Source organism: Phaenicophaeus curvirostris, chromosome 26, assembly GCF_032191515.1.
Source record: "Phaenicophaeus curvirostris isolate KB17595 chromosome 26, BPBGC_Pcur_1.0, whole genome shotgun sequence".
NCBI classification, from domain to species: Eukaryota; Metazoa; Chordata; class Aves; order Cuculiformes; family Cuculidae; genus Phaenicophaeus; species Phaenicophaeus curvirostris.
The window spans coordinates 4,441,907-4,465,243 of NC_091417.1; the positions used below are offsets into that span (position 1 = coordinate 4,441,907).

At 51.3% G+C, this 23,337-nt stretch overlaps 2 protein-coding genes across 16 annotated transcripts in view; one reads left to right on the forward strand and one right to left on the reverse strand.

Annotated features, from left to right (window-relative positions):
• The window catches only part of MAPT (microtubule associated protein tau), a 47,594-nt gene extending 44,863 nt beyond the window's left edge, over positions 1–2,731 (forward strand). For 11 of the 12 annotated variants that reach the window (XM_069877284.1, XM_069877286.1, XM_069877290.1 and 8 more), the window contains one exon: positions 43–2,731. In XM_069877284.1, the coding sequence (XP_069733385.1) occupies positions 43–258 (216 nt within the window). In that variant the 3' untranslated portion in view covers positions 259–2,731. The remainder of the gene's footprint in view (positions 1–42) is intronic. The other variant, XM_069877285.1, reaches the window with a different exon arrangement.
• A 2,586-nt stretch (positions 2,732–5,317) lies between these two features.
• The window catches only part of KANSL1 (KAT8 regulatory NSL complex subunit 1), a 97,705-nt gene continuing 79,685 nt past the window's right edge, over positions 5,318–23,337 (reverse strand). For 3 of the 4 annotated variants that reach the window (XM_069877263.1, XM_069877264.1, XM_069877262.1), the window contains 10 exons: positions 22,790–22,985; positions 19,684–19,849; positions 15,653–15,838; positions 15,079–15,240; positions 14,631–14,782; positions 10,293–10,411; positions 9,329–9,386; positions 8,606–8,718; positions 6,372–6,618; positions 5,318–5,706 (listed from right to left, as the gene is read on the reverse strand). In XM_069877263.1, the coding sequence (XP_069733364.1) occupies positions 5,389–5,706; positions 6,372–6,618; positions 8,606–8,718; positions 9,329–9,386; positions 10,293–10,411; positions 14,631–14,782; positions 15,079–15,240; positions 15,653–15,838; positions 19,684–19,849; positions 22,790–22,985 (1,717 nt within the window). In that variant the 3' untranslated portion in view covers positions 5,318–5,388. The remainder of the gene's footprint in view (positions 5,707–6,371; positions 6,619–8,605; positions 8,719–9,328; positions 9,387–10,292; positions 10,412–14,630; positions 14,783–15,078; positions 15,241–15,652; positions 15,839–19,683; positions 19,850–22,789; positions 22,986–23,337) is intronic. The other variant, XM_069877265.1, reaches the window with a different exon arrangement.

A 23,337-nucleotide genomic window follows, 5' to 3' on the forward strand; every position in this document is an offset into this window, starting at 1 on the left:
GTCCCGCGTCCTCCCCACTCACCGCCTCTCCTCTCCTTGCAGATTGAGACTCACAAGCTGACTTTCCGCGAGAATGCCAAAGCCAAGACCGACCACGGCGCCGAAATCGTTTATAAGTCCCCCACCATCTCCGGAGATGCCTCCCCGCGCCGCCTTAGCAACGTCTCCTCCACCGGCAGCATCAACATGGTGGACTCCCCCCAGCTCGCCACGCTAGCCGACGAAGTGTCCGCTTCGCTGGCCAAGCAGGGCTTGTGATCGGGGCACGGTGGGCGAAGAAGAGAGAAGACAAGGGAGAAAAGAGAAAAAAAAAGAAAAAAAAAAAAAAGGAAAGAAACAAAAATAATAATAATAATAATCTGGCCTTCTTCCTCTGTTCCTTTTACAGCCGCTTCCCCATCCCCTAACTGGTTAATGATTTAACCTGCTTTTACTGTTCATTCAGCTCTAGCTCCAGGACTGCAAAGTCAGTGACACGATGAGGTACTAAACCTCCTCTCCCCCTGCTCCTTGGAGCGCGCAGCCCGTGCCCGTCCTCGCCCCCCGTCCCTCCCGTGAGGGCCCTCGCTGCCCCAGCCCTGCCCTGGCGTGGGGATGGAGGCAGATGCTGACCCCAAACCCCGCCGCGCGGCCGGAGGGGACGATGTGGCCTTCCCACGCTCGCTCCTTCGTTACCCTAACGATGCCTGGGCTGGTCTGTCCTGCAGGCCACGAGGCCGTGGGTGCTGCAGCCAGGGACTGCTGGGAGGTGTCCCCTCCCTCCTTTTCTGCATTCGATTTGCCTGCTGATTTGGAAGAAACCTTTTGTTTTTACCCCTGAAAGCCGAGATGTGTATGAAGAAAAACCGCCAGGTACCCCCTAGATCCGCTTTCAGCTCCGGTAGCGGCGAGGCTGGCGTATCCCGCGGCGGAAAGGGCCCCAGGTGGCCGTTCCCCTCTCCGTGGCTGTGCTGGAACCGCTGAGTGGATGAGTAGAGGCTTTTCCCCATTCCTTTGGCCGCCCCTCGTGTCGTAGATTAGATTTGTCTGTATATGCTTGGACCGTGCCAGGGTGATTGATTGTTTTCATAAACGAGCATGTGTTTAAAAAAAAAAAGAAAATGCTGTAAGTAGTTTTGAGCTGCCCCGGGCTGGCTCGGCTGCGCTGGGGGTCGCGCCCGGAGCCGGCGCTGAGGGGGCAGCCCGGCACCGCATGCCTGCCGGGCGCAGGGGTGGGCGCAGCGCGGAGCTCGGTGCCCGCGGAGCCGCCGCGTCCCAGCTCCGGGCACCTCCCTGGGCCCGGGGATGCTGCGTGAGGGGCGCTCACAGCTCCAGGGCTGGGAAGGCCACTGGATTTGGGTGCAGCTTGTAACATTTTTGGGTTGTTCTTCTTCTTTTTTGTTTTTTTTTTCCTGCAAGGTCAGCTAAGAGATGGCAGACGTGGCAGCTCCGTGGCTCTGCTGTTCTTGGAGGATGCGGGAAGCGTTCGCCGGGCACGGGGCAGCTGCGGCTGCTCCCTGGCACTAATCCCCTGGCTGCTCTGCGGTGCCTCCTCTGCCCCAACCACCCCCAGCACCACCTGGGGGGAAGAGCTGATCCCTGGCTTCTGCTGCTCTTGTTCCCGTGGGATCCTCGGGAGCGTGAGGGGTTGTGCTGCCCCGGTAGCTGGCCCCGCACGCTCCTTCTGCAACCAAAGAGGCTGAGGTGCGATCGGTGCAGCTCAGGGTGCATCCTCGCTCCCCGAGAGGCCCGGCAGAGCTGTGGGGCAGAGCAGGGAGGGTAGGGGCCAGGCACCCCGAAAACGGGGCTGCAGGGAGAGCCCTGCGTTCCCAGCAAAGGGTGAAATCCTAGTCTGAGAGGGATTGCAGGGGCATGTGGCACCTGGAGAGGAGCTGGGTGCCATCAAGGCTCCTTCAGTGGCCCCAGTTCCTCCCTGGCCAGGGCCCCTTCCACCTTTGGCAGGAGTTTGTGAACCCACCGCGCTGCTGGCTTTGAAGCCGGGAGAGGGTGGGTTGCAGGAGTCCGGCACTGGTCTCCGCAGCCCGAGGAGCCGGGGAAGGGCTGGCCCAGCACCAACACCCCCAGGGCCATGACATCCCACGTCCAGCTGGTCTCAGCTCTGACCCAGTGGACACTGCGAGTACCCCTCGCCGTTCTCTATCGCTGCGGTTTGGCCTCTGCAAAGCAAGTGCTCCAAACCACCCCACTTAACCCTCCTCGCTGCAAGACACCTGCCCCTGGTTTAACCCTTCTCGCTGCCTGTTCTGACCTTGCCTTACGCCAGCCCTGGCCCCTCTGGTGCAGCTGGGGGACAGGAATATCCTGAGCCCATGAGCGCGCGTCTCCAGCCTCTCCGCTGGGCTCTTCCGCCTCTTCCAGCAGCCAGAGCCAGGTCCCCAGTCCCAACCCCACGTTCAGACCCAGGCCTGAGGGTCACCAGGAGCAGCAGCTGGACACACTGACCCCCGCGGCGTTTCCTTTACTCCACACACATCTTGGTCTGAAAAAAGGGGTTCGAATTGGCACGGAATCCAAACGTTTCTGCACTCAGAAGACGACTCTGCCTGTGAACTTCCAGTGCCACACGCTGCCCGGTGCCGTGCGCTGGGCGGGGAGGGAAGGTTTGATCTCACTGTACCCTCATTCTAGCTTAGCTGCTGTCTGTGACTGTCCATAGTGTATCGTGCGTTTTAACAACTGGTTTACACTGTTGCCGTAAAAGTGGATTTGGAAATAAAGTTAATTACTACAAGCAGCGCTGCCTCTTTCGCAGGGGGAGCGCGAGGGGGCTGGCACCGAGCACACGAGGGGTTTCTCTGGCTCGCGCTTGCTCTTGGGTTTGGTTTTAGGCACAGCGAGGGGCTGGGGCTGGTCACTGAGCTCCAGAGGGGGGTTCATGCTGGCATTAGCCAGTCCTGGCAGCTGTTGGAGTAGCCCAACCGCCAGGAAAGAGAGGGAATTGTTCTCTCTTTCCTTATTTGAAGCACCAGGTCCCCTTCCCCGCAGCAAGGCTCTGCTGCTGCTTCCAAGCCCACATTTTATTTCTGGCTGTGACTGCGGGCAGGACGTTTCCTCAGGCTTCACAGCGGCCGCTTCCAACCTCCGTGACGCCTCCGTCCCTTTCCCCAGCTCCAGCTCCATCCACCCCACGGTTCCCCACTCCCATTTTCCAGCCCTGTGCTCCAGACCTTCTCCAGAGTTCTGACTCGGATGCTGCGTGCGGGGCAACTTCCCGGCATGGCCCAGGCACCAGTTGCTTTTCACACTGGATTTTTTTTTTCCTTTCTTCCCTGTTGTAACAAACCCAGCGATGCCCAGGTTCTCCCTCTACTTCTTTGGTTATCGTAGAATCATAGAATCACCAGGTTGGAGAAGACCCGTTGGCTCATCGAGTCCAACCATTCCTATCAAATACTAAATAGCAGCTAATCCCAGCGCTGCTGAGCCCCAGCCTTGCTCCAGCCCAGCCCAAATCCACTGAAAATTCTTTTCACCCAGAGAAAATAACCACTGGAAAATAACGTAACCAAAAAAAAAAAAAAAAAAAAAGACTATTAAAATGAAGCAGCTGATCCACACAGACCAGGCTGAGCACGTGAAGCAGCCCCTCACAGCCCAGCATTCCACAAACACACCTTGCCTAGAATATTCTGTTTTAATTTTTTTTTAATTTTTTCTTTTTTTTTTTTTTATTTTTTTTTTATAAGCACATCTGTGCTTCGCCAACAGAATCAAGACATTAACAAAGATCAGCTTCTCGGAAGAAAAGCATTTCTATATAACAAGGACATTACACAGCTCAAAGCAGGAAAAGAAAATATTTACAAAATACAAGGTGGGGGTGGGTGGTTTTTTTGTGTTTTTTTTATAATGCTAAAAGGGTTATTCAGAATTTTCAACCTTATAAATAGAAAAGCACTTATGCAGAGGGATATGGTAGCATTGGTTTTAAAGAAATGATGACAAATCCTTTGAACTAAGACAGAACCAAAAAAAAACACTAGATAATGTTGAAAATTGTGAAAACCCCAATCATTAAGCAGTTTAGCTACTATTTCTTTACGATTACAAAGTGGAAAAAAAAATGTCCTTTGTATTTTTTTTTTTTTCCTTTTTTTTTTTGGTGATGTGATTATACATAAGACAGGCACGATGCTAGCGACGGGACAGGGACCAATAGCCTCACCGGTGGGATCAGAAAGCGTTACAGATGGGACGGGGCGCGGGGCGGGGGGGCTGCTGCGTGTGCAGAGGGGCCGGGGACCGACGGGGAGTGGGAGAACAACAGCGACCTCGGATTCAAAATAAAATCCCTGTCAGGAGGCAGCACGCCAGACCAAGGATGGGGCAGTGAAAGAGAATTGACACCTGTTCTCAGACCGCGTGGAAGTGGAGTGAAGCAGTGGTGAGACCTGACCCCCTTCCAGCTCTCATCCTTGTCCTCATTCCCTCATTTCCCCTTTTTCGAGATCAAACCCACCCACGGGGACCACGGGAGCAACGCGGAGCTGCCACAGCTGCTTCCAGGTGGTTCCTCGGTGCTGCGGCCCCCACCCCATCATCCCATCCCAAGCGGGCGGTGGGTGAGGGCAGAGCCCAAGCTCAGCTTGCAGCCCCGAACGCATCGTGACTCCTGCCCTAAACTGAGTCCCCTCCCTTCCTCCCTCAGAAAATGCACCCAGTGTGGACAAAGCTGCTTCCAAAATCCCACTCCGACCTGGGCACCAAGCGGCTGAAACGCTCCTTCCTTTTTCTCGCGCCGTTCAGGGCAGCCGGACCTCGGCTGCTCCCAAACCAGGAAAGAAGAAGGAGGTGGCAGAGGGGAAGATCAGGGGAGCGCAGGTAGAATCATCCCTCGGGATACAAATATTGCAGGGAAACAGCAGAGGGTGAAGCGCCGGGTGGGTGCTCGGCCCCTCAGGACAGCCAGCTGGTCAGTGAAGGTTGCAATCCCAAGACATCACTTTTCACCACTAATTTCACTCCACTAAAACCTTTTGGGGAGGGGCAGGGGGCAGGTTAAGAGAAAAAAAGACACCCTTTTGCTTGAGAAAAACTATCCCCGAAGTCTGCTAGTCAGCTAAATCCTGTGCTCTAGTTTCATACACCTAGAAGGGGAGGAGAGGAAAGGGGGGATGAGGGGTGGGGGGTGTCTGGTGGGCTGCTCCCCTCCCGAGGCTTCACTCTGCTGGGAGAAATCTGGGGGCTCATCCGTGTGACAGGAAACATGGAGAAGGAAGAAAAAAAAAAAAATAAAGAAAACAAAAAACAGTTTCTAAACTCCTTAAATTCACTAAAAACTGTGAAAATTCCCGGCAGGATGTTTGAATATCAAACGCAGATTTTGGAAGCTTTAATGCCAAGAGTTAGTTCTGTATGTTGGTTTTGCTCATGTCTTCCCGTACGTCTCTATCTGTGCGCTGGCCGCTGGACTGCAGAGAAGGAAGAGGAGGAGGAAGAGGAGGAGGAGGAGGAAGAGGAGGAGGAGGAGGAAGAAGAGGAGGAAGAGGAGGAGGAGGGGAGGGGGGCTGTCGCCAGCGGGGTTCGGCTCTTGAGGCTGGCCAGGCTGGGCAGAACGGGAGCCCCATCGGTCTCCCGGGAGGATTTACTGCCCGACGTGCGCCGGGTGCAGCGCGACGACCGGTCCTGGGGATCCGCTTGGTCCTCGCACTCTGTCCTGGGATCGTACGAGAGTGGGAAGGTGCGTCGCTCCCAGGGCTGCACGGCCTAAGGGGAAAAGACACCGGGCTATGAACAACCCTGTCAAAAAGCTCTTCTGCTCCCGCTCCACAGGCAATTCCAGCCACCCGCAGCCGTGGTCGGAGTGGGCAGCTCCGCGGTGCCACGCCAGCCACAGACTCAGCCGTGGCGAGGGGGTGGCAGCCCCCAAACTGAACCAACCGCTGGAAAAACATCCTGCTGCCAAGCAGCACTCAGCCCCACATCCCACCTGGCCGAGCGTTCAGGCAGAATCCCCCACAAGCACGTTTCCAAGCCGTCTCCCCACAACGAGGAGGATAAAACAGCCAAGGATGAACATCATAGAATAATCACAGAATCACCAGGTTGGAAGAGGCCCACCAGATCATCAAGTCCAACCATTCCCATCAATCACTAACCCATGTCCCTCAGCGCCTCATCCACTCATCCCTTAAACCCCTCCAGGGAAGGGGACTCAACCCCCTCCCTGGGCAGCCTCGGACAGGGACCAATCACCCTTTCTGTGAAAATTTTTTTCCTAATATTCAGCCTGACCCTCCCCGGCAGAGCTTGAGGCCATTCCCTCTCGTCCTGGCCCCTGTCAGATTTACAGAAGCTGCAAGGACACAGTGCTGGGCAGCACCTGGACCTTCCACCCAGAGCCAACGGGCACGAGCAGAGCCAGCACCCACCTGCTCATCAAGGCCGGCTTCAGGCGTGGAGCAACGCGTGTCCTCGCTGGACAGGAGCCGCATGGAGTCACGGGAGACGGGGGTGAGGGGGGCAGAGAGCAGTTCAGGGCTGATGGGGCTGCGCGGGGAGTGGGTGTGGGATAGTTCTGAATGGGAGTGGCAGTTGCCCACATCAGGGGATGCCGGTTGGGGAGTCGAGGGGTTCCCCAGCTGGGGGGTCGTCCGTCCATCTGTCGATCTGTAGGACCTGAGACAGGAACATATTTGAGAAGCTGGTTTCAGTCCCGGCCGTGCTCACTGCCAACTGATGCCATCCCACGATCCCTTCCACCAGCAGGAGCAGCTGTACGATGGGGAACGCTGCGGGGATTTAGCAAACACAGGCAAGGAATTCTGCAGCCCAGAGGTTAAGCTCATATTTGTTCCATCTCCACTGCCTCGACGTGACTCTGTGACACTGCTCTCCTAAGGTTACGTGTCCCACACACCTCCCGCGCTGCGAGTGCTGCATAAACACCACGATGAGAGCCACCCTATGAAAACTGACATCTAAAAATCGGTTTCTCCCTGCCACGTGATGCCTGGCAGTTCAAGAACCAAGCGTAGTAAATTGGTAACGCTGAAAATGAAGCAAGTTCAACTCAGCAGGTCATCTTGAGTGCTATTACACAGCAATGTGCTACATACATGAGGCAGGACAAACAGAAAAATGCTAAGCAGATCTGCTGAAGCAGTTCACAAGGAGAACATTTAAGGGCAACCAAGTGAGCTTACTGGCATTACCTGGCCCAGGGACTAAACAGAGAAAGAGCAAGGTTCTGGCTGAACCCCAGGAACAAGAAGTTACCATGCCCCGAGGGGCTCTGACCGTTTCTAAAGAAAGACTGGAGCTGTTGCAGAGAACCACCCTGTGACAGGAAATGAGGGACTGAGCAAGGATCCAGCTGAGGAGGAAGTTGGGATGTGGCAAACATCGAGCTGAGCTCAGCCAAGTCATCCTTGGCACAGATGCAACCAGCCACCTCCTGGATTGTGCTGAGGAACTTGGCCAGTGGAGCAGGGACACTGACAACCCCCGTTGCTCCTTGCTGGGGAGCTGCACTGATATTTCCCAGCTCTGGGGCAACCTCCACCTTTGGAAGCATTCACGCCATCCATGGCCAACCTGGTCTTCTGCTGGCAACAGCGCTACAGGAGGCTGGACCAGAGACGTCTGTAAGTCCTTTCCCACCAGCACTCCTAAACCTGTGAGATGAAGTTTGGATTCACCTCAATGACCAAGCCAGAAAGCATCTTTCACCAATGCCTTTAACAAGAGGGCCTTCAGATTAGTTTAATTAAAGTTATGGAGTAGCACTAACAAATGTGAGGAATTGGTTGAAGAAGCTTGCAGAGAAACACCAAGATGTCCTCCACTCCGAACTCCAGGAAATGCAGCTGCAGCTGAAAGGAGGCAGTGGCAGCACAAATGGAATCTGACAAATGCTACCTTTGCATTTGCAGAAGTTCTTGCAGAAATGACCTTGCACAATTACACACACACCCAACAGTGCTGAACTGAAATCACAACCAGACTAAGACCCTCTCTGTGAAAAATTTTTTCCTAATGTCCAGCCTAAACCTCCCCTGGCAGAGCTTGAGGCCATTCCCTCTCGTCCTGTCCCCTGTCACTTGGGAGAAGAGCCCAGCTCCCTCCTCTCCACAACCTCCTTTCAGGGAGTTGCACAGAGCAATGAGGTCTCCCCTCAGCCTCCTCCAGGCTAAACACCCCCAGCTCTCTCAGACACTCCTCTTCTTCTCCAGCCCCCTCACCAGCTTCGTTGCTCTTCTCTGGACTCGCTCCAGAGCCTCAACATCCTTCTGGTGAGGGGCCCAGAACTGACCCCAGGATTCGAGGAGCGGTCTCCCCAGTGCCAAGTACAGAGGGAGAAGAACCTCCCTGGCCCTGCTGGCCACGCCGTTTCTGATCGAAGCCAAGATGCCATTGGCCTTCTTGGCCACCTGGGCCCCTGCTGGCTCATGGTCGGTCGCTGTCAACCAACACCCCCAGGTCCTTCTCCTCCAGGCAGTTTCCAGCCAGAGAAATGGATCTACCAATCTAATAAAGCCTCCATAACCCGCTCCCAAGAGCATCACACTCTCTTGGGAACGAAACCTTGGCTCTTTGCATCCGAGTGCTGCTGGTGGGCTGGGCAGCCCCTGCCAGTGCTGAGGAACTGTGCCAGCAGTCATACCTGCTGCCCCTCCGCTGCGGGGGCATGCTCGTGCTCCAAAGCCACCGGGCCCGCTCCATCTCTTCACATTTGCCATGCCGAGCAGCAAAGGCCGCATCAGATAAGTCCTCGATCTGGAAGGGGAAGGGTATAGGGCTTGGTTAGAGCTTTCTTGTATTAAACACACAGCTATGTGTGTTTTTTCCAGCATCAGCCACATCATGAATTTAAATAAATGTTTATGTCTGGAGGGAGGCAGATGCTATCGGTGAGTGAGAGAGCACCTTGTTAAACTAAGTCTGCGTTGCTTAGGAAGAGATTAAAAACTAAAAAAACAAAGGAAAGCCACTTATCCCAGAATGAAAGCACTTACACAGAGGTTTGAGGAAATACCATCATTAGCAGTCCAGCTAAAATAATAACTACAGCAGCATGACTGGTCATGATTTCTTGACTAGATTATGTCATAAACGGATTGGCACCCAGAGAGGTCTCCTGACAACAATCCCACCCCAGCCCTTTAATCCAAATTCTGCCTCATCACTTTTCCTGAAAAGTAACCAACACCAAGTTGGTTTCTGCAGGCAATGGCAGAAAATTGTGCCAGTTTGTTGCAAAAAGGAAGAGCGACTGCACCTCCTCACTGAGGAACCCATGTCCCCTCCCTGCTGGCCTCCTCCATAGATGCTGCTCAGCTGCTACCAAACCATTCTCATATTAACTCAGAAACAACATTCTTCTTACCTCCTCCTTGTCTTCATCAGGGTTGGCTTTCAGAGCGCTGATGTCCACTTCACGCCAGCTGCAACAAAGCACCAGAGGGCAGTGAGACCCGGGCAGGGCCATGTACAGCAGCACAGGCCTCGCGTGCACTACTGCTACATTTGGGAAAGGAAAAATACGTGCCTGCCACAATGAGCAACATACTTAGGCTCAGTCTTAGGCCAAGTGGCCACATTTGTCTCCCAAAATGCCTGTGCTGTCAAGACAATGGTTTCCTCCCTTCCACTGTCAGCCTGCTCCATTTTCAGCACATCATTTAGCACTGGGTTCGCATCTGCTCAGCCCAACACTGGGAGACAGGCAGGAGACATCCCTCCGTGTGGGAAGGATCAGGAATGGAGAGCAAGGCTGGCAGCACCCTCCCATTACAGCCTTCCCCTCTGCCTCCCTGTCTAGCTCCGGGCACTGGTCTGGTTCAAGCTCCAAGGGCAGAGGAAGCAGAGCAGATGCTGCAGCGTTTCCTCTTCCTCTGGCTCACCAACAGGTTCCCTCTCTGCCATGCTCTGAACACAGCCTGGAAAGAGCAGGTAGGAGCACGAGGAATAAAGAAGTAAGTCAGGAAAGAGACCTGGCCACAGCCCGGACACGTGCAGAGCTGGGAAACACCAGGACTGCTGGCTCAGCATAATGAGCAGCAGGACAGAGGACACCCAGGATGGCTTTTAATTGCAGAGAGACCTGAGGAGGGTAGCTGGCTTTCAAGCACAAGGGACACTCAGACAACATACAAGTCTCCCTCTGTGGTAAGACCACAAGACTTCCCAACTTTCTCTTACTTTCAAGGAAGAAGAAAGCTCCTTTCCTCACGAGCACACGCAGCCAAAGGGAGCAAAGCCCTAGGCCAGGCTGAACATATGACAAGACAGTCGCACAGTGAAAGGCTGCGACGTGACAGCCCCGCTGGAGCCAGCGATCAGGCACGTACCTGGGTGTGAGGATCTCTTTGTACTGCAGCTTCTCCACACGAGTCGTTGCAGCAACAGACATTGGGATGACAATGTTGTTAATATCGAATGAACTTTCGCCTCTCCTCCTCCTTGGCTGCTGTAACACAAAGAGAACAACGTGAGAAAATGTTGTAGGTTTCTTCATGTTAAGTCACTGACAGAAGAAGGATGTGGTCTCATAAATGAGGTGAGGTGAAGAGGGGGATTAGCAGAACAGTCACATTGGATGGAATACAGGGAGGAAGTCAGATTGTGCAGATTAAAAATCATGAGGGCTAAGGCCCTACTAGAAATCAGATTGGCCAAGTCTGTGAAAGATAATAAAAATTTTTTCCTATAAATACGTTAACAATAAAAGGAGGACTAGGGAGAATATTCAGTCCCTATTGGATGCAGAAGGCAGAACAGTGACAGGGGATGAGGAAAAGGCTGAGGTACTTAATGTCTTCTTTGCCTCAGTCTTTGATAGTAAGGAAAGTTGTTCCCTCTGTGTACAAACCCAGGAGTTAGAGGAGCAGAATGAGGCTCCCATGATCCAGGAGGAGGTGGTCAGAGCCTTGCTAGCCCACTAGACAGCCACAAGTCTATGGGGCCGGATGGGATCCACCCAAGGGTATTGAAGGAGCTGGCGGATGTGCTGGCCAAACCCCTTTCCATCATCTTCCAGCAGCCCTGGAAGGCTGGGGAAGTCCCACTGGACTGGAGGCTGATGTTGTGCCCATCTACAAGAAGGGTCACAGGGAGGACCCAGGGAACTCCAGGCCTGTCAGTCTGACCTCAGGGCCAGGGAAAGTCATGGAGCAGGTGATCTTGAGTGCGATCATGAAGCTCATGCAAGAGAACCAGGTGATCAGGCCCAGTCAACGCAGGTTCACAAAAGGCAGGTCTTGCCAAACTAACCTGATCGCCTTCTATGACAAAGTGACTCGGCTGCTGGATGAGGGGAAGGCTGTGGATGGATCTTCCTGGACTTCAGTAAAGCCTTTGACACAGTTTCTCACAGCATTCTGCTTCGGAAACTGTCACCTCTGGCCTGGACAGGCGCACACTCTCCTGGGTGGAAAACTGGTTGGCTGGAGGGCCCAGAGAGTGGTGGGAAATGGAGTTAACTCCAGCTGGAGGCCAGTGACAAGTGGGGTTCCCAGGGCTCAGTGCTGGGTCCAGCTGTGTTCAATGTCTTTATCAATGACCTGGATGAAGGCATCGAGTGCACCCTTAGCAAGTTTGCGGATGACACTAAGCTGGGTGGAAGCTGGATCTGGTGGAGGGTCGGGAGGCTCCAAAGGGATCTGAACAGGCTGGATCCATGGGCTGAGACCAATGGGATGAGGTTTAACAAGGCCAAATGCCGGGTCCTGCACTTGGGGCACCACAACCCTGAGCAGCTCCAGACTAGGAGAAGTCTGGCTGGAAACTGCCTGGAGGAGAAGGACCTGGGGGGGTTGGTTGACAGCGACTGACCATGAGCCAGCAGGGGCCCAGGTGGCCAAGAAGGCCAATGGCATCTTGGCTTGGATCAGAAACGGCATGGCCAGCAGGTCCAGGGAGGTTCTTCTCCCTCTGGTCTCACCACTGGTGAGACCGCTCCTCGAATCCTGGGGTCAGTTCTGGGCCCCTCACCACAAGAAGGATGTTGAGGCTCTGGAGCGAGTCCAGAGAAGAGCAACGAAGCTGGGGAAGGGGCTGGAGAACAAGAGGAGTGGCTGAGAGAGCTGGGGGTGTTTAGCCTGGAGAAGAGGAGGCTGAGGGGAGACCTCATTGCTCTGTGCAACTCCCTGAAAGGAGGATGTGGAGAGGAGGGAGCTGGGCTCTTCTCCCAAGTGACAGGGGACAGGACGAGAGGGAATGGCCTCAAGCTCCACCAGGGGAGGTTCAGGCTAAAATTTTAAGGAAAAAATTTCTCACAGAAAGGGTCATTGGTCCCTGGCAGAGGCTGCCCAGGGAGGGGGTTGAGTCACCTTCCTTGGAGGTGTTTCAGGCACGGGTGGACGAGGTGCTGAGGGACATGGTTTAGTGATTGATGGGAATGGTTGGACTCGATGATCCAGTGTGTCCTTTCCAACCTAGTGATTCTATGATTCTATAAAATATGGCCTCGTATGACTCGTGGAACCTCCAGAACCAACAACAGTTCACATCAGAATGGAGTTCACCTACTGCTTGCTGGAATTCCTCTTTCCAAATAAAAATCCTTAGCTTGGAAGGTACAAACAAGAGCAAGCGCTGTGGTGACCCCGGCAGGCACTGGTGGGCATGGGCTGCTGAGCTCCAGCCCTCATCTCCACACTGGCCCCCGCTGCTGCACAGCCAGGCGGATCAGGAGATTGATTTGGCTGACAAGCAGACCCAGAAAGAAATGTCTCCCACATAATCCAATTCCCTATGGATGTGCCAACGTAAAGAATGTGGAGAGAACAAGAAAAAGGGAAGAACCGTGTTGTTTGGAAAGAGCACCCCTCCTCATGTCCTGCAGGGGTCTGGACCCATCACAGGTGACACCCCGACAGGGGACGAATGTGAAGCAGTCAGACAGGAGCTCACCTCGACTTTTGGCAGCTGCACTAAGCCAAACAACTTTCATCCACGTTACACTTTTAGACTGGAATAGATTTTCTAAGACAGAAATAAGCTCCATGCCTATTTATTTAAACCTGGTTGAGTACTGGGTGCTCTCCTTCCATCTGCCCACCCAAAACCTCCCCCAAGCCTGTGACAGCAGCACTGCCAGCACAGTATGATACGCAAACGGCCCATCTTCTTAACGCCTCAACACTTCTCCAGTTTACCATGTTCTCTGTCTCCTTTGACCCGCCGCAGCCAAACTCCAGGATCTGTGTGAAGCCAGATAATGACAGAGTGGGACTGCAACTATCGCTACGGCAACAGGACAATTCCAACGTGTCAACAGTGATGCTGGACCCACCAGCTGGTCTCCGGGTGTAACTGTGCCAGACAAACCTGCTCAAACCTAGGACCTGGACCTTGCTGGTGCTGGGGAGGCCAGATCCCAGCACCTGCAATGCTTTTGTAGGGCTCAGCTGCTGAAGGAAAGACAATTCCTCTTGTTTTTCTGAATGAGCTTGAGAAAAAGCAACAGAAAAAGCAGCAAGAGAAGACTAAGATACGTGTGTGAAGCACGGAGAAATGCCATCTTGACATTCTATAACTGCTGAGAAGAGCTGTCCTCTTCTCCAAACATCTAGCACATTCAAACCAAACTAGCAATGCTTGCCGGGTTCTTCAGACACTCTGTGCCACCACAGGGTGCTGCAGTGATGCCACAGCTTATGATTCTAAAGCAAATTCTGCAGTGAAGGAACTCAGCCTGGACCTGGCAGCCCCAGAGGAACAAGCTTAGAGCAATGACAAGGGCACAAAAAGTTGAGCTGGAAGTGGCGTCCTCAGCTCTGCCATGAACAGATGCCTCTTAACCACTCTGGTTCTACCATTAGGTTGGAGGAAATCTGCTCTCTTATAATTTGGTCACATCCAACTTAGGCTATGGCACAAACTATTAACCGAAGTGGTCAGACAGAGGCCAAGTTCTTCCCTGGAATACTTAAAGAGTTCATCAGAATTCAGTCCTTTAATCAAGGGCTTCTGTTAACATGGGTCAGGCACTGATGACGTCTGGTGGAGAAGCTGTGTCATCGATCCATCCCAGAGCACAGCAGGAGGGAGCTATGGTCCTGCTCACTGACAGCTTTTAGACACACAGCTTCATTAAGGTCCCAAATCCTGTCATCCTTCAATTTTATGAGGCTGAGTGTGTCTCAGAAGACAGTATGTGTTAGGGAACTGCTGAAGTTTACATACAGATGACAGTTAAGATCCCAAACACCCGGACGTACCACAGTCCTGTGACTCGGCCCCAACCCCATTTAGAGCCTCCTGTAGCAAAAACTTTCTCAGTGGAAGCACTGTTGTACTAGCAACAGCACAGAATTGGTGCTCAGTTCTTCCACTTCTCTTCCTGGCATCCCCAGACAACTTCAGAAATCAAATCTTGGACATGGAGCAAGGCCAGGGGACTACTGAGAACAGGAACATTTACTAGCAGCTACTGAGCTGCCAGTGAACACGTAATTGCAGCTGACTGACTCTCTGCACGGCCAAAATCAACCCAGGACCCTTAGGAGACCCAAAGTCAGAGTTAAAAAGCCCAGCACTCCTACCACCAGCTGAAACAACGGGTCCAGCAGGGGAAGAGAAACAATGAGCACCCTCATGCTGAAGGCACCTGAACTGATTGTAAGCTGAGAGTGCGTGGTGGAGCTGAGCTCAGAAACCTCTCCAGAAAGGCACCAGATACTTACAGCTGTGCTGGAGGTGCCCTGTGAACTTGAACTGGCAGGAGTGGAGCCTTCTGAGGAGGTGGACAGTTGCCGTGGTAGAGGGCTGTGAGGTGTGGGGGTCGCAGCTGCTGAAAAGTAGCTTGGGCCACTGATGTCTGTGTGATGCTTCAACACTGCACAAGGAGGAAGGGAGAAAACAGGGAATGACATTAGCAGAAATAACAATGAGGGGTGGTGGTGGAGAGAAAAGGGCCATGTGCTGAGGAGCACTTTGCATGAAAGAGAAGCACCTTCTGATGGTGGCTGCCAGCCTGGGGAAGAAGCAGTTAGAGCACACGAGGCATTGCTGCAGTGATGATAAGGCCCAGAAGCAGTGTGTTCCCCCTTTTCCAAGGCCGAAGTCGGGGGAGAGGCTGAGTATGCAGCAAAGCCCAAGCTCCCCCCGAGAGAGCTGGCCATGGGAGCCTACCTTCACTCCTCTCAGATGAGCAGTCTCGCAATCGCTTTTTGTCATGGGCAGGAGGCTGGACAAGTGAGCGCTCTGGCGCTCTCTCGGCCTTGGACACGGCCGTAAAATCGTCTAAAGGTGGCCTGTGTGCCTTGTCTGGTTGGATTTTTTGATGTGAGCGCTCTGAGGAGGGGAACAGAGAAAGAGCTATGAAACACCAGTTTTCACCTCTCTTTCTGTCGGCACAGGAGACTTGGGCAGAGTTTATGAGCTCCATAAATCAAGACAGGTCAGGCTCAACACCATCGGGGCGCTGGAGAGACACAGTCAGAGCAGAACAAGCTGTAGGACTGCCTGTGCCAGCATGAGCACAGCCTCAGACTCAGCAATAAGAGGTCCCTTCGTATTGAGACCAGCCTGAAGATCACAACCTGCCCACGTTTCACTTTCAGCCCTGACCTGTGACACCGCAGCCTCAGTCCTGAGAACTGAACGTGAAAGGTCTCCTGCTCCTCTCTCCTCCCAGACTGCATGGCTTTTGGGTACAAACCAGAGCAGTGTTTGCACACTCAGCAGAGGTAGGGAGGACACTTACTGGCTGCAGTGAAGAAGGAGTTCACCAGCTTGTGACGGTCCTTACGAGCAGGGTCAGACAGGCTGCTGGTAGGCATGGGAGCTCTGTGCTTGAGCGACAGCTTTTTGGGAGCTTTAACTTTCTCGTAGGGTTTGTTCTGCCACTGAGATTTCAACATGCTCTGGAAGTGCAAGCTCGTCGGCACATCTGCAGAGAGATACGAAACACAACATTCAAATTAACTAAACGAGGCACCGAAAGGCTGCAGTACCACAACCCTCTTCCAGTCCCCTGATAAGAACAGCCCTCGACAAACATACAGGCACTGACTGTGAAATCCAGGCATGCCTACGCCTTCCTCATGCTCAGTAGGAAAATGCAATGTTACAACAATTCTAATCCAAAACTCTGAGAGAAGCACATTCCTACAGGACTCACAGCCTAAGTATATCCTGCGTGGAGAATGAAGCCTTTGTCAGAAAAACCACACATATTTACCACTGAAAGTATCTCATGTACTGCCATGCTCAGCTCTGCTATCTCAGATCTGACTTCCAAGAACCTGAGATATCTCAGCACATCAAATCTACGCAGATACAGGCTGGAAGAGAGAGACTCAGCTTAAATCCTCAATTGCAGGTCAAGCCAAAAGCCAACCAAGTACTGTATGACGTTAATCTGCCTGGCGTGGCATCTCAATCATCCAACAAAAGTTGTGCTAAATGAGCACACTTCAGAGGCTCCAAGAGCAGAAGCTCTGCTGCTCACCAGGGGCTCCTGGGCAGGGGACGGGTCATGCAGCCACCTGCGAGCAACCAAAGACATGGGTAATTATCTGGGTAATTGATGCATTTCAAGTCTGAAGTTTCTACGCATACTACAGATCCTGGTAATTCAGAGTACCCATCTCTGTGCAACCCTGCAGTCTCACGACAAGCACAAGTATGGTTGAACACTATGAAATTCAGCAGACGCTACTTCTGCTCACATTCCTCAAGTTTCCTTTCTCCCAAATCCCATACAGACTTGCACTGCTAACCTCTGCCAAAAGACAGAAAGCAAATGAGATTATTCAGTGCATTTCTTCTGCAGATAGGCTAAGGTAGACTGCAAAAAACATTAACTGGACCAGCAAACCATTCCACAGTCCCACAAACAAGCCTTCCTTTCACGCTCACAGCTTCAGACTTCAGATCTGATCACCAAATACCACTGCTTTAAATCTCCTCCAACACCCAGCTCTCTTTCGTGTGCCTGAGGGCCCAAATCCTAGTTCAGAAAAGCACTGAAACCTTGAGGTTTCAGAGAAATAAATTTATCTTCTCACAGCTACATCCATGACCATTATACACCAGCATCCGTGCTTTGACATGCCACCTATCTGCTCTTCTCCAGAGCAGCAGGACAGGCAGCCTGACACAAGCTCACACTGCCACAACTAGGAGTTATAAGCACCAAGATGAGCATCACGGCACAAACATCCCTCCTCCACATCTGTCAAGCTCAAATGACACTTCCACAAGGACTTTGAAGCAACCCTGAGCAGAGATGAACCTTCCCAGGTCCTGCTCAAAGAATAAAGCTCCTCGCTCTGCAGAAGGTATGTGGAGGCAGCCATAGGATTTAGAAACTGCATCTAGATGATCTCAGAGGGCAAGCTGAAGAGATTCAAGCCCTGTCAGTAGTCTCAACGGGTCGTCTCTGAACACCTCCTGAACTTCCCCAATGCTAGGGACTGGAAGGCCCCAGCAGATCCAAGCAGACGAACAGGATGGAGAAAGCTGGCAGAGCACAGGCTGGAGTTGGCTGTTAATAATTGTGGGACCTTGACTCTCAGGGGAAAGGCAGGACAGCTGCATTTCAAGCATTTTGATGGTTAAAGCTGTGATTTAGCTCCACCTCTGTGCTAAGGAAGAGCTATCGCAGTCTAACTATAGCTCTACTCATTATGGAGACGTGTCCTGAAGAACAGAGAGCAGCCGAGCCAGGCCCTAAGGACACTGCCAGCCAGGCTGCAACAGCATTGTGTTGAAATGGTCTCAGTTTGGGCCTCTTCTCTGGTATTTTTTGTTTCTCTTGAAAATTCTTCCCAGCCCAGCAGCCTGCACATCTGTGGAAGGAGACAGTTTGGAGGGAGAGAGAAAATCCAAGACAAAACAGTCAGCAGAAAATGACTATTTGCTGGCTTGTCACTGTCCTGCTGTCAGGGTCTGAGCAGCGAGCGACACCATCGCTCCTCCTCACCGAGCAGTGCAGGCCTCCCAGAGACCGGCAGATGGCAACCACCCCGAGCCTGAGCACCCCAGCTCTCATCCTCCCCACCAAGGTTATTACATCATCTGAAAATTCCCAGAGAGAAACCAGATGAACCAGAAAAAAACGTCAACCCTGAAAAGAAGGGGACAAAGCACTTACGAAGCACAAGTGCAAGGGGTTAAAAGCCACGATGCCTGTTCCCTGCTTGCCAGAAGAATAAATGATCTTTTTCCTCCTGCAGCGCCTGGCAATTCTGCCCCTGGTTAACGGCACCAGGGAGTCCCCAGCTGTTAGCACTGGAGGAGCCCTGGAGAGAGGCTAGAAGTGAAAGTCAGCACAGCTCCCAGCTCCAAGGCCTGGCTCCACCAAGTAGTCTTGCAAGCTCCCCCTGAAAGTCTGACCTGAGCCTCTATCCATCAACCCACCCAGTTCACTTTCAAAGTGAACCCTCAGAATAATCACCAACAGCAACCTGGGTTAATATCACAGGCAGGGACACACTACGATGCAGACCAAGAATGTCAGGAAAAGCCAATTCCCTACCTGGACAGATGTTTGGACAGAGAAGTATCCCCATCCCCAAAAACCAACCCTAGCAAAACTACATTAACCATCAGTGAAGCAAAGTTAATCGGAGGGAGAGAGGGTGGGGAATGGGCATTTCTGTACCGGTGTTTCTAAGCACAGAAAGGAGCTGCTATGAGCTCTTTACTGCCTAGCTCACTCATTTGTGGTCCTGTATGTCACGATCAGAGGAAAAAGATGACAGATGGACACTGATCTTAGGCAGGCCAATAGTTTTTTGGGAAAGAACAGGCTTGTGTTTTGTTTGGCAGCTTAGCAAGCAACAGCCCGTGGAAACTACTCCTTTTGCCTTGAGAAAAGTCCCTATATATGAAATCCGTAAATACCCCACTGTCAAAGACGTTAGTTAGAATCACAGAATCATAGAATAACTAGGTTGGAAGAGACCCACTGGATCATCGAGTCCAACCATTCCCATCAATCACTAACCCATGTCCCTCAGCACCTCATCCACCCGTCCCTTAAACCCCTTCAGGGAAGGTGACTCAATCCCCTCCCTGGGCAGCCTCTACCAGTGCCCAGTGACCCTTGCCATGAAAAATTTTTTCCTAATATTCAGCCTAAACCTCCCCTGGTGGAGCTTGAGGCCATTCCCTCTCATCCTGTCCCCTGTCACTTGGAAGAAGAGGCCAGCACCCTCCTCTCCACAACCTCCTTTCAGGTAGTTATTCCTCTTAATGATTATTAACCATGATACTGTAACAAAGGGAAACTAGTGTCTTAGTGGGAACATCCCTACTGTAGCCTCTGACCCAGGAAAGATCATATACGATTCCTTACAAGGTCAAAAATATTCCCTGTGACTTAAACCAATCCACAAATAATTTTATACATATGAATAAACTCCATGGAAGCAAGTGTTGAGTGGTTTACAGCTGCACAGAGAGCAGCCCGAGGCCCAGTGCAAACTCCCAGGCACTGATGGTTTCTCCACTCCAAGCGAGGCTCCAGCTCAGGGTCCCATAACACACGTGCACAGCAGAGCAGGCTTCAAGTACAATGCTTTCCCAGACCATTCCGCTCCAGAAAAGGATCTGCTTTTGAAAATACTTGCAGATGAACACACCTGGTCATCATCAACCAGATCCGCACTCCATCTGGAAGCGCAGGACGGAGAAGCAGGCTCGGGCGCACGTCCAAGCATCCCTTGCAACCCACCTCAGGCCCCAGTCTCACAATACCCCTGGCAGCTTTGTGAGTGCTGTGCTTACCGTCTGGGAACGACAGGACAGGATGAATACAGGAATCCAGCTGGGAGAGGCGCTCCAGCAAAGGAGCATCATACTGGATTTCCACAGTTGCCGAGCTTCGAGTGCCACACAGAGCACAGGAAGGGTTCACATCACAGCTACATTGCACCAGGTTGTTACGATGGACCTGGAAAAGGGACAGAGAAGAGCGTCAACATATCAGAAGTCAACAAGTCCAAGGGCTCTCTTCACGCTTGACAGCTAATGAAAAACATCCTAAAGGCTGTTGAGCTTTTTTTTAATACTTTTTAGAAAACTTGTTTGTTTAGGCTGAACTCACAAAAGGACACATTCACTTTGCATAAAACCAGCTGGGAACTACTACTCACCTGCACAGACAATTTAACATCTACTAAAATTGACTAAAAGTGTTTGATTTTATCTAGGTTGAAACCGGATTTTCAAAAACATAAGGCAGCACTATTCGGTTGTCTGAAAGGGGAAAAAACGCCATTTTGAGTTTGGATGGGTCAGAGAGTTGTCAGTATATGCCAAGAACAAACACTTACATGTGCACCTTTACAGAGCGAAAAGGGGTGTTTCTCAGCCTTACTCCCTAAACCCAGACAGCCTTTCAGTTCATAGTTAGAGACTCAATTTGTATGAAACCACTGCAGGCAGAGGCACAACTGGATGCAAATCCCATACAGAGAGAACAACCTACGATTCCCCATCAAAATGGGAGGATGTATCAAACCAGAAATCTGCAGAAATCTGCTGTGACTCTAGTATTATTCCAATAATTTCCATTAAAGATTTGAATGGTGGAAGAGATCATATCCCCTATGCCTTAGCAAATAATGCTAGAACTGGGAAGAGCTGCAAGGACCTTGAAGGAAAGAGTTGGGAGTCCCAGTCATGGTTACAAATCAAGAGCAACTACCTAAAATACATCAAATGTAATTCACTGAGGGCAAATGCAACATGTAGACGCTTCAGTGGCTAGTGAAGAAGAGGAAGAGGGAACCGAGCAGCAGTTCTGCCCAGAGGGTCAGGCGGTTGTTACGAATCAGCAAAGGGGCATGAATCACCAGTGTCGTACCGTGACTGAGAATTAACACCCTACGGGGCTTTTCAAACAGGAAGGCTGTGCAAGACACACGAGGTAATCCTACTGCTCCGCTCAGCGCTGCTGATGTCAGCTGCAGGGCTGCACCCAGTTTGGGGGCCGTATTTCAAGAGATGTGTGCACCAAACAGAGAGGAAAACAACGAAGAAATTACAAGATACAAACTAATGTCTCCTATTTGCAAACCCAGAAAGGCCTACGGCATGTTTAGTGCAGAGGTGACCACATTACAAATTACCACATCAACTTTAACACTTCAAGGAGAGCTTCTGGAGCAATGAGGGGAGCAAGCAGGACTCAGACTACTGGCCATGACTTTAAATGGCAGCCAAGGCAGCTTATATTTGAGATTTCATTTGTTTGGCTTTGCTATCTGAAAAACAAGACTGGTTAAGCACTCACATAGCTGGCCTAAGGATTTTTAGCCAAACTGTTGGACACAGCAGGAGCATGAAGTCTTCTGCTCTGGGGTGTGGGGATGCTGTGCGAAACTGCAAGACATCCCTTTCCATCCTGTTTCTCAAGATCTGTTTGCAACCCAATGCAGGCTGAAGACCCACTCAACCTTTAAGCCTCTTTTTTTTCCTGCAGGGCATCTCCTGACTTAAAAATTTCAAGTGATGTTGCATTCAGATTAACACGCTAGGCACACAGCTGGGAATGATCTGTATTGAGACTCTCCAGTTGTAATTTCTGGTCACAGCAATCCACAACAACTTGGTGCTATTTCTGGACTATGATCCAGCTGCCCCTCAGCTTTCTCTCAAGTAACTGGAGGAGCCCACACAAATCCTCTGCTATCTGGCACATCTTCTATCCCTTGGAACTGATCTTTTGAGCCACCTCTGATTATCAAATGCATTTGATGAATACAGTCAAAAACTAAAAATTAACAGGTGCTTCTTCAAACACCAAGCGCACACGACAACACCACCTACGGGACAGTTTAAAATCTTCCAGATCGCTGAAGATGTTTCAAGCAGTCATTGCAGAGGTCTACCAGAAACACCCTACATAAAACTGCAGATGAATAATCAGTTAAAGCTAACTCAGCTGAGTGAGAGCCTGTTTTGCTCAGAAAAATGTTGCTTTTTGAGCATCTCTTCAAAACTCCAGCACCCACAGAGTGAAAGCCTCAAATCCTCATGGTAAAGTGTGACTTGAAACACTGACTCAAAGGGTAAGTGGATTTTTGCCCTCTACAGTTCTGCAATCATGACAGCTGCATGAACAGAAAAGTCTTCATTTCCTCAAACTATCTGTTCTCCAATTGACAGTTTAAGGCATTCTTAAGAGAAATGAAAGAGAATGAAGCATACCCCATTTCTCTTATACGGAATAAACTTTATTTCCACTGAACTGAATTCTGCCTAAGGGCAAAGGAAGATGATGTGGAGAGCAGCATAAAATAATAAAAAAAAAAAGAAACGATCCAGGAAAAGTCATGGCATTCAGTGATTCGAACTTAAGCAGCGGACGCAACGCAATCACCTCGTTAAGACTTTTGCAAGACATCCCACACATGCCTGGTCAGGCAACTGCAGTCTTCCTTCAAGCAAGCAGCTGCAAGCTCCTGGTGTTGTGTTAATTCCTGTGCCCAGTTAAGGTTTCCTGATGCTTGACATTTCAGAGCCCCTTTCCACCGCTCAGACTATGCCACACTGAACAGTCTGTGTGGCCTGAAGTTCACCTCAGGCTGGTTGGTTTGAGAAGAGAAATCCCACATTGGAGCTCAGTATGTCCCCTACCCTGTGACAGCTCATAAAAGTCTCCAACAAATTAAGGACTTCTCCTTAATTTCTCCTTTACTTCTCCAACAGCCTTTGAAGCCTCACTGTCCTCCTCTTCCTCCTCATTTTCTTCCCTCTCTTAATAACCACAAACATTCCCAGAGCAGGGAGAACTCTTCATGGAAAGAGCAAAAGCAGACTGGGCCAAGACATCACCACCCCACCATGCTCCCTGGTGCAGAGCTTTAAAAACCCCAACAGCACTAACCTTTTTGGAAAGAGGCATGATGCTGCTAGGTCGAACAAGCCGTCGCTTCTTACAGCTCAGTACTGGGCGCGTGCGAGCTGCTACATACGTTCCATCCAAAGACGAAGAAACCATGTTCAGTCGTTGCTTTTTATGCAAGAGCTCGTCAGCTTCCTGGCCATCTCCCTGAGCATGTTCTGCCAGGCCAGGCTGAAGACTGCCCAGAGAAGAGGAGAAAACAAAAGATACTATTATTCATTTGACCATCCCACCTCACCCAGAGGTACCAGTCAGGTTCAGGATTCAGACTTTAGCAAACACTCTGAGTTTAAAGCACAGCAGTTTCACCAGGCAATAATTTTTATTGAGCCCACTCTATTATTTGCTTTTACATTGGTCACTTTCCACACTCCTCTACAATTGACTCCTTGACATTAGTTCTGACCATTTAAAGCTGGACAGAGATCAAGACCAAAAGCCACTCTAGATCTGGACGGTTTTCATCCTAGAATTCAGCTTCCACCAAAATTACAGCTCAGGGCATCTTAAGACAATAGGTTCTCATGAGT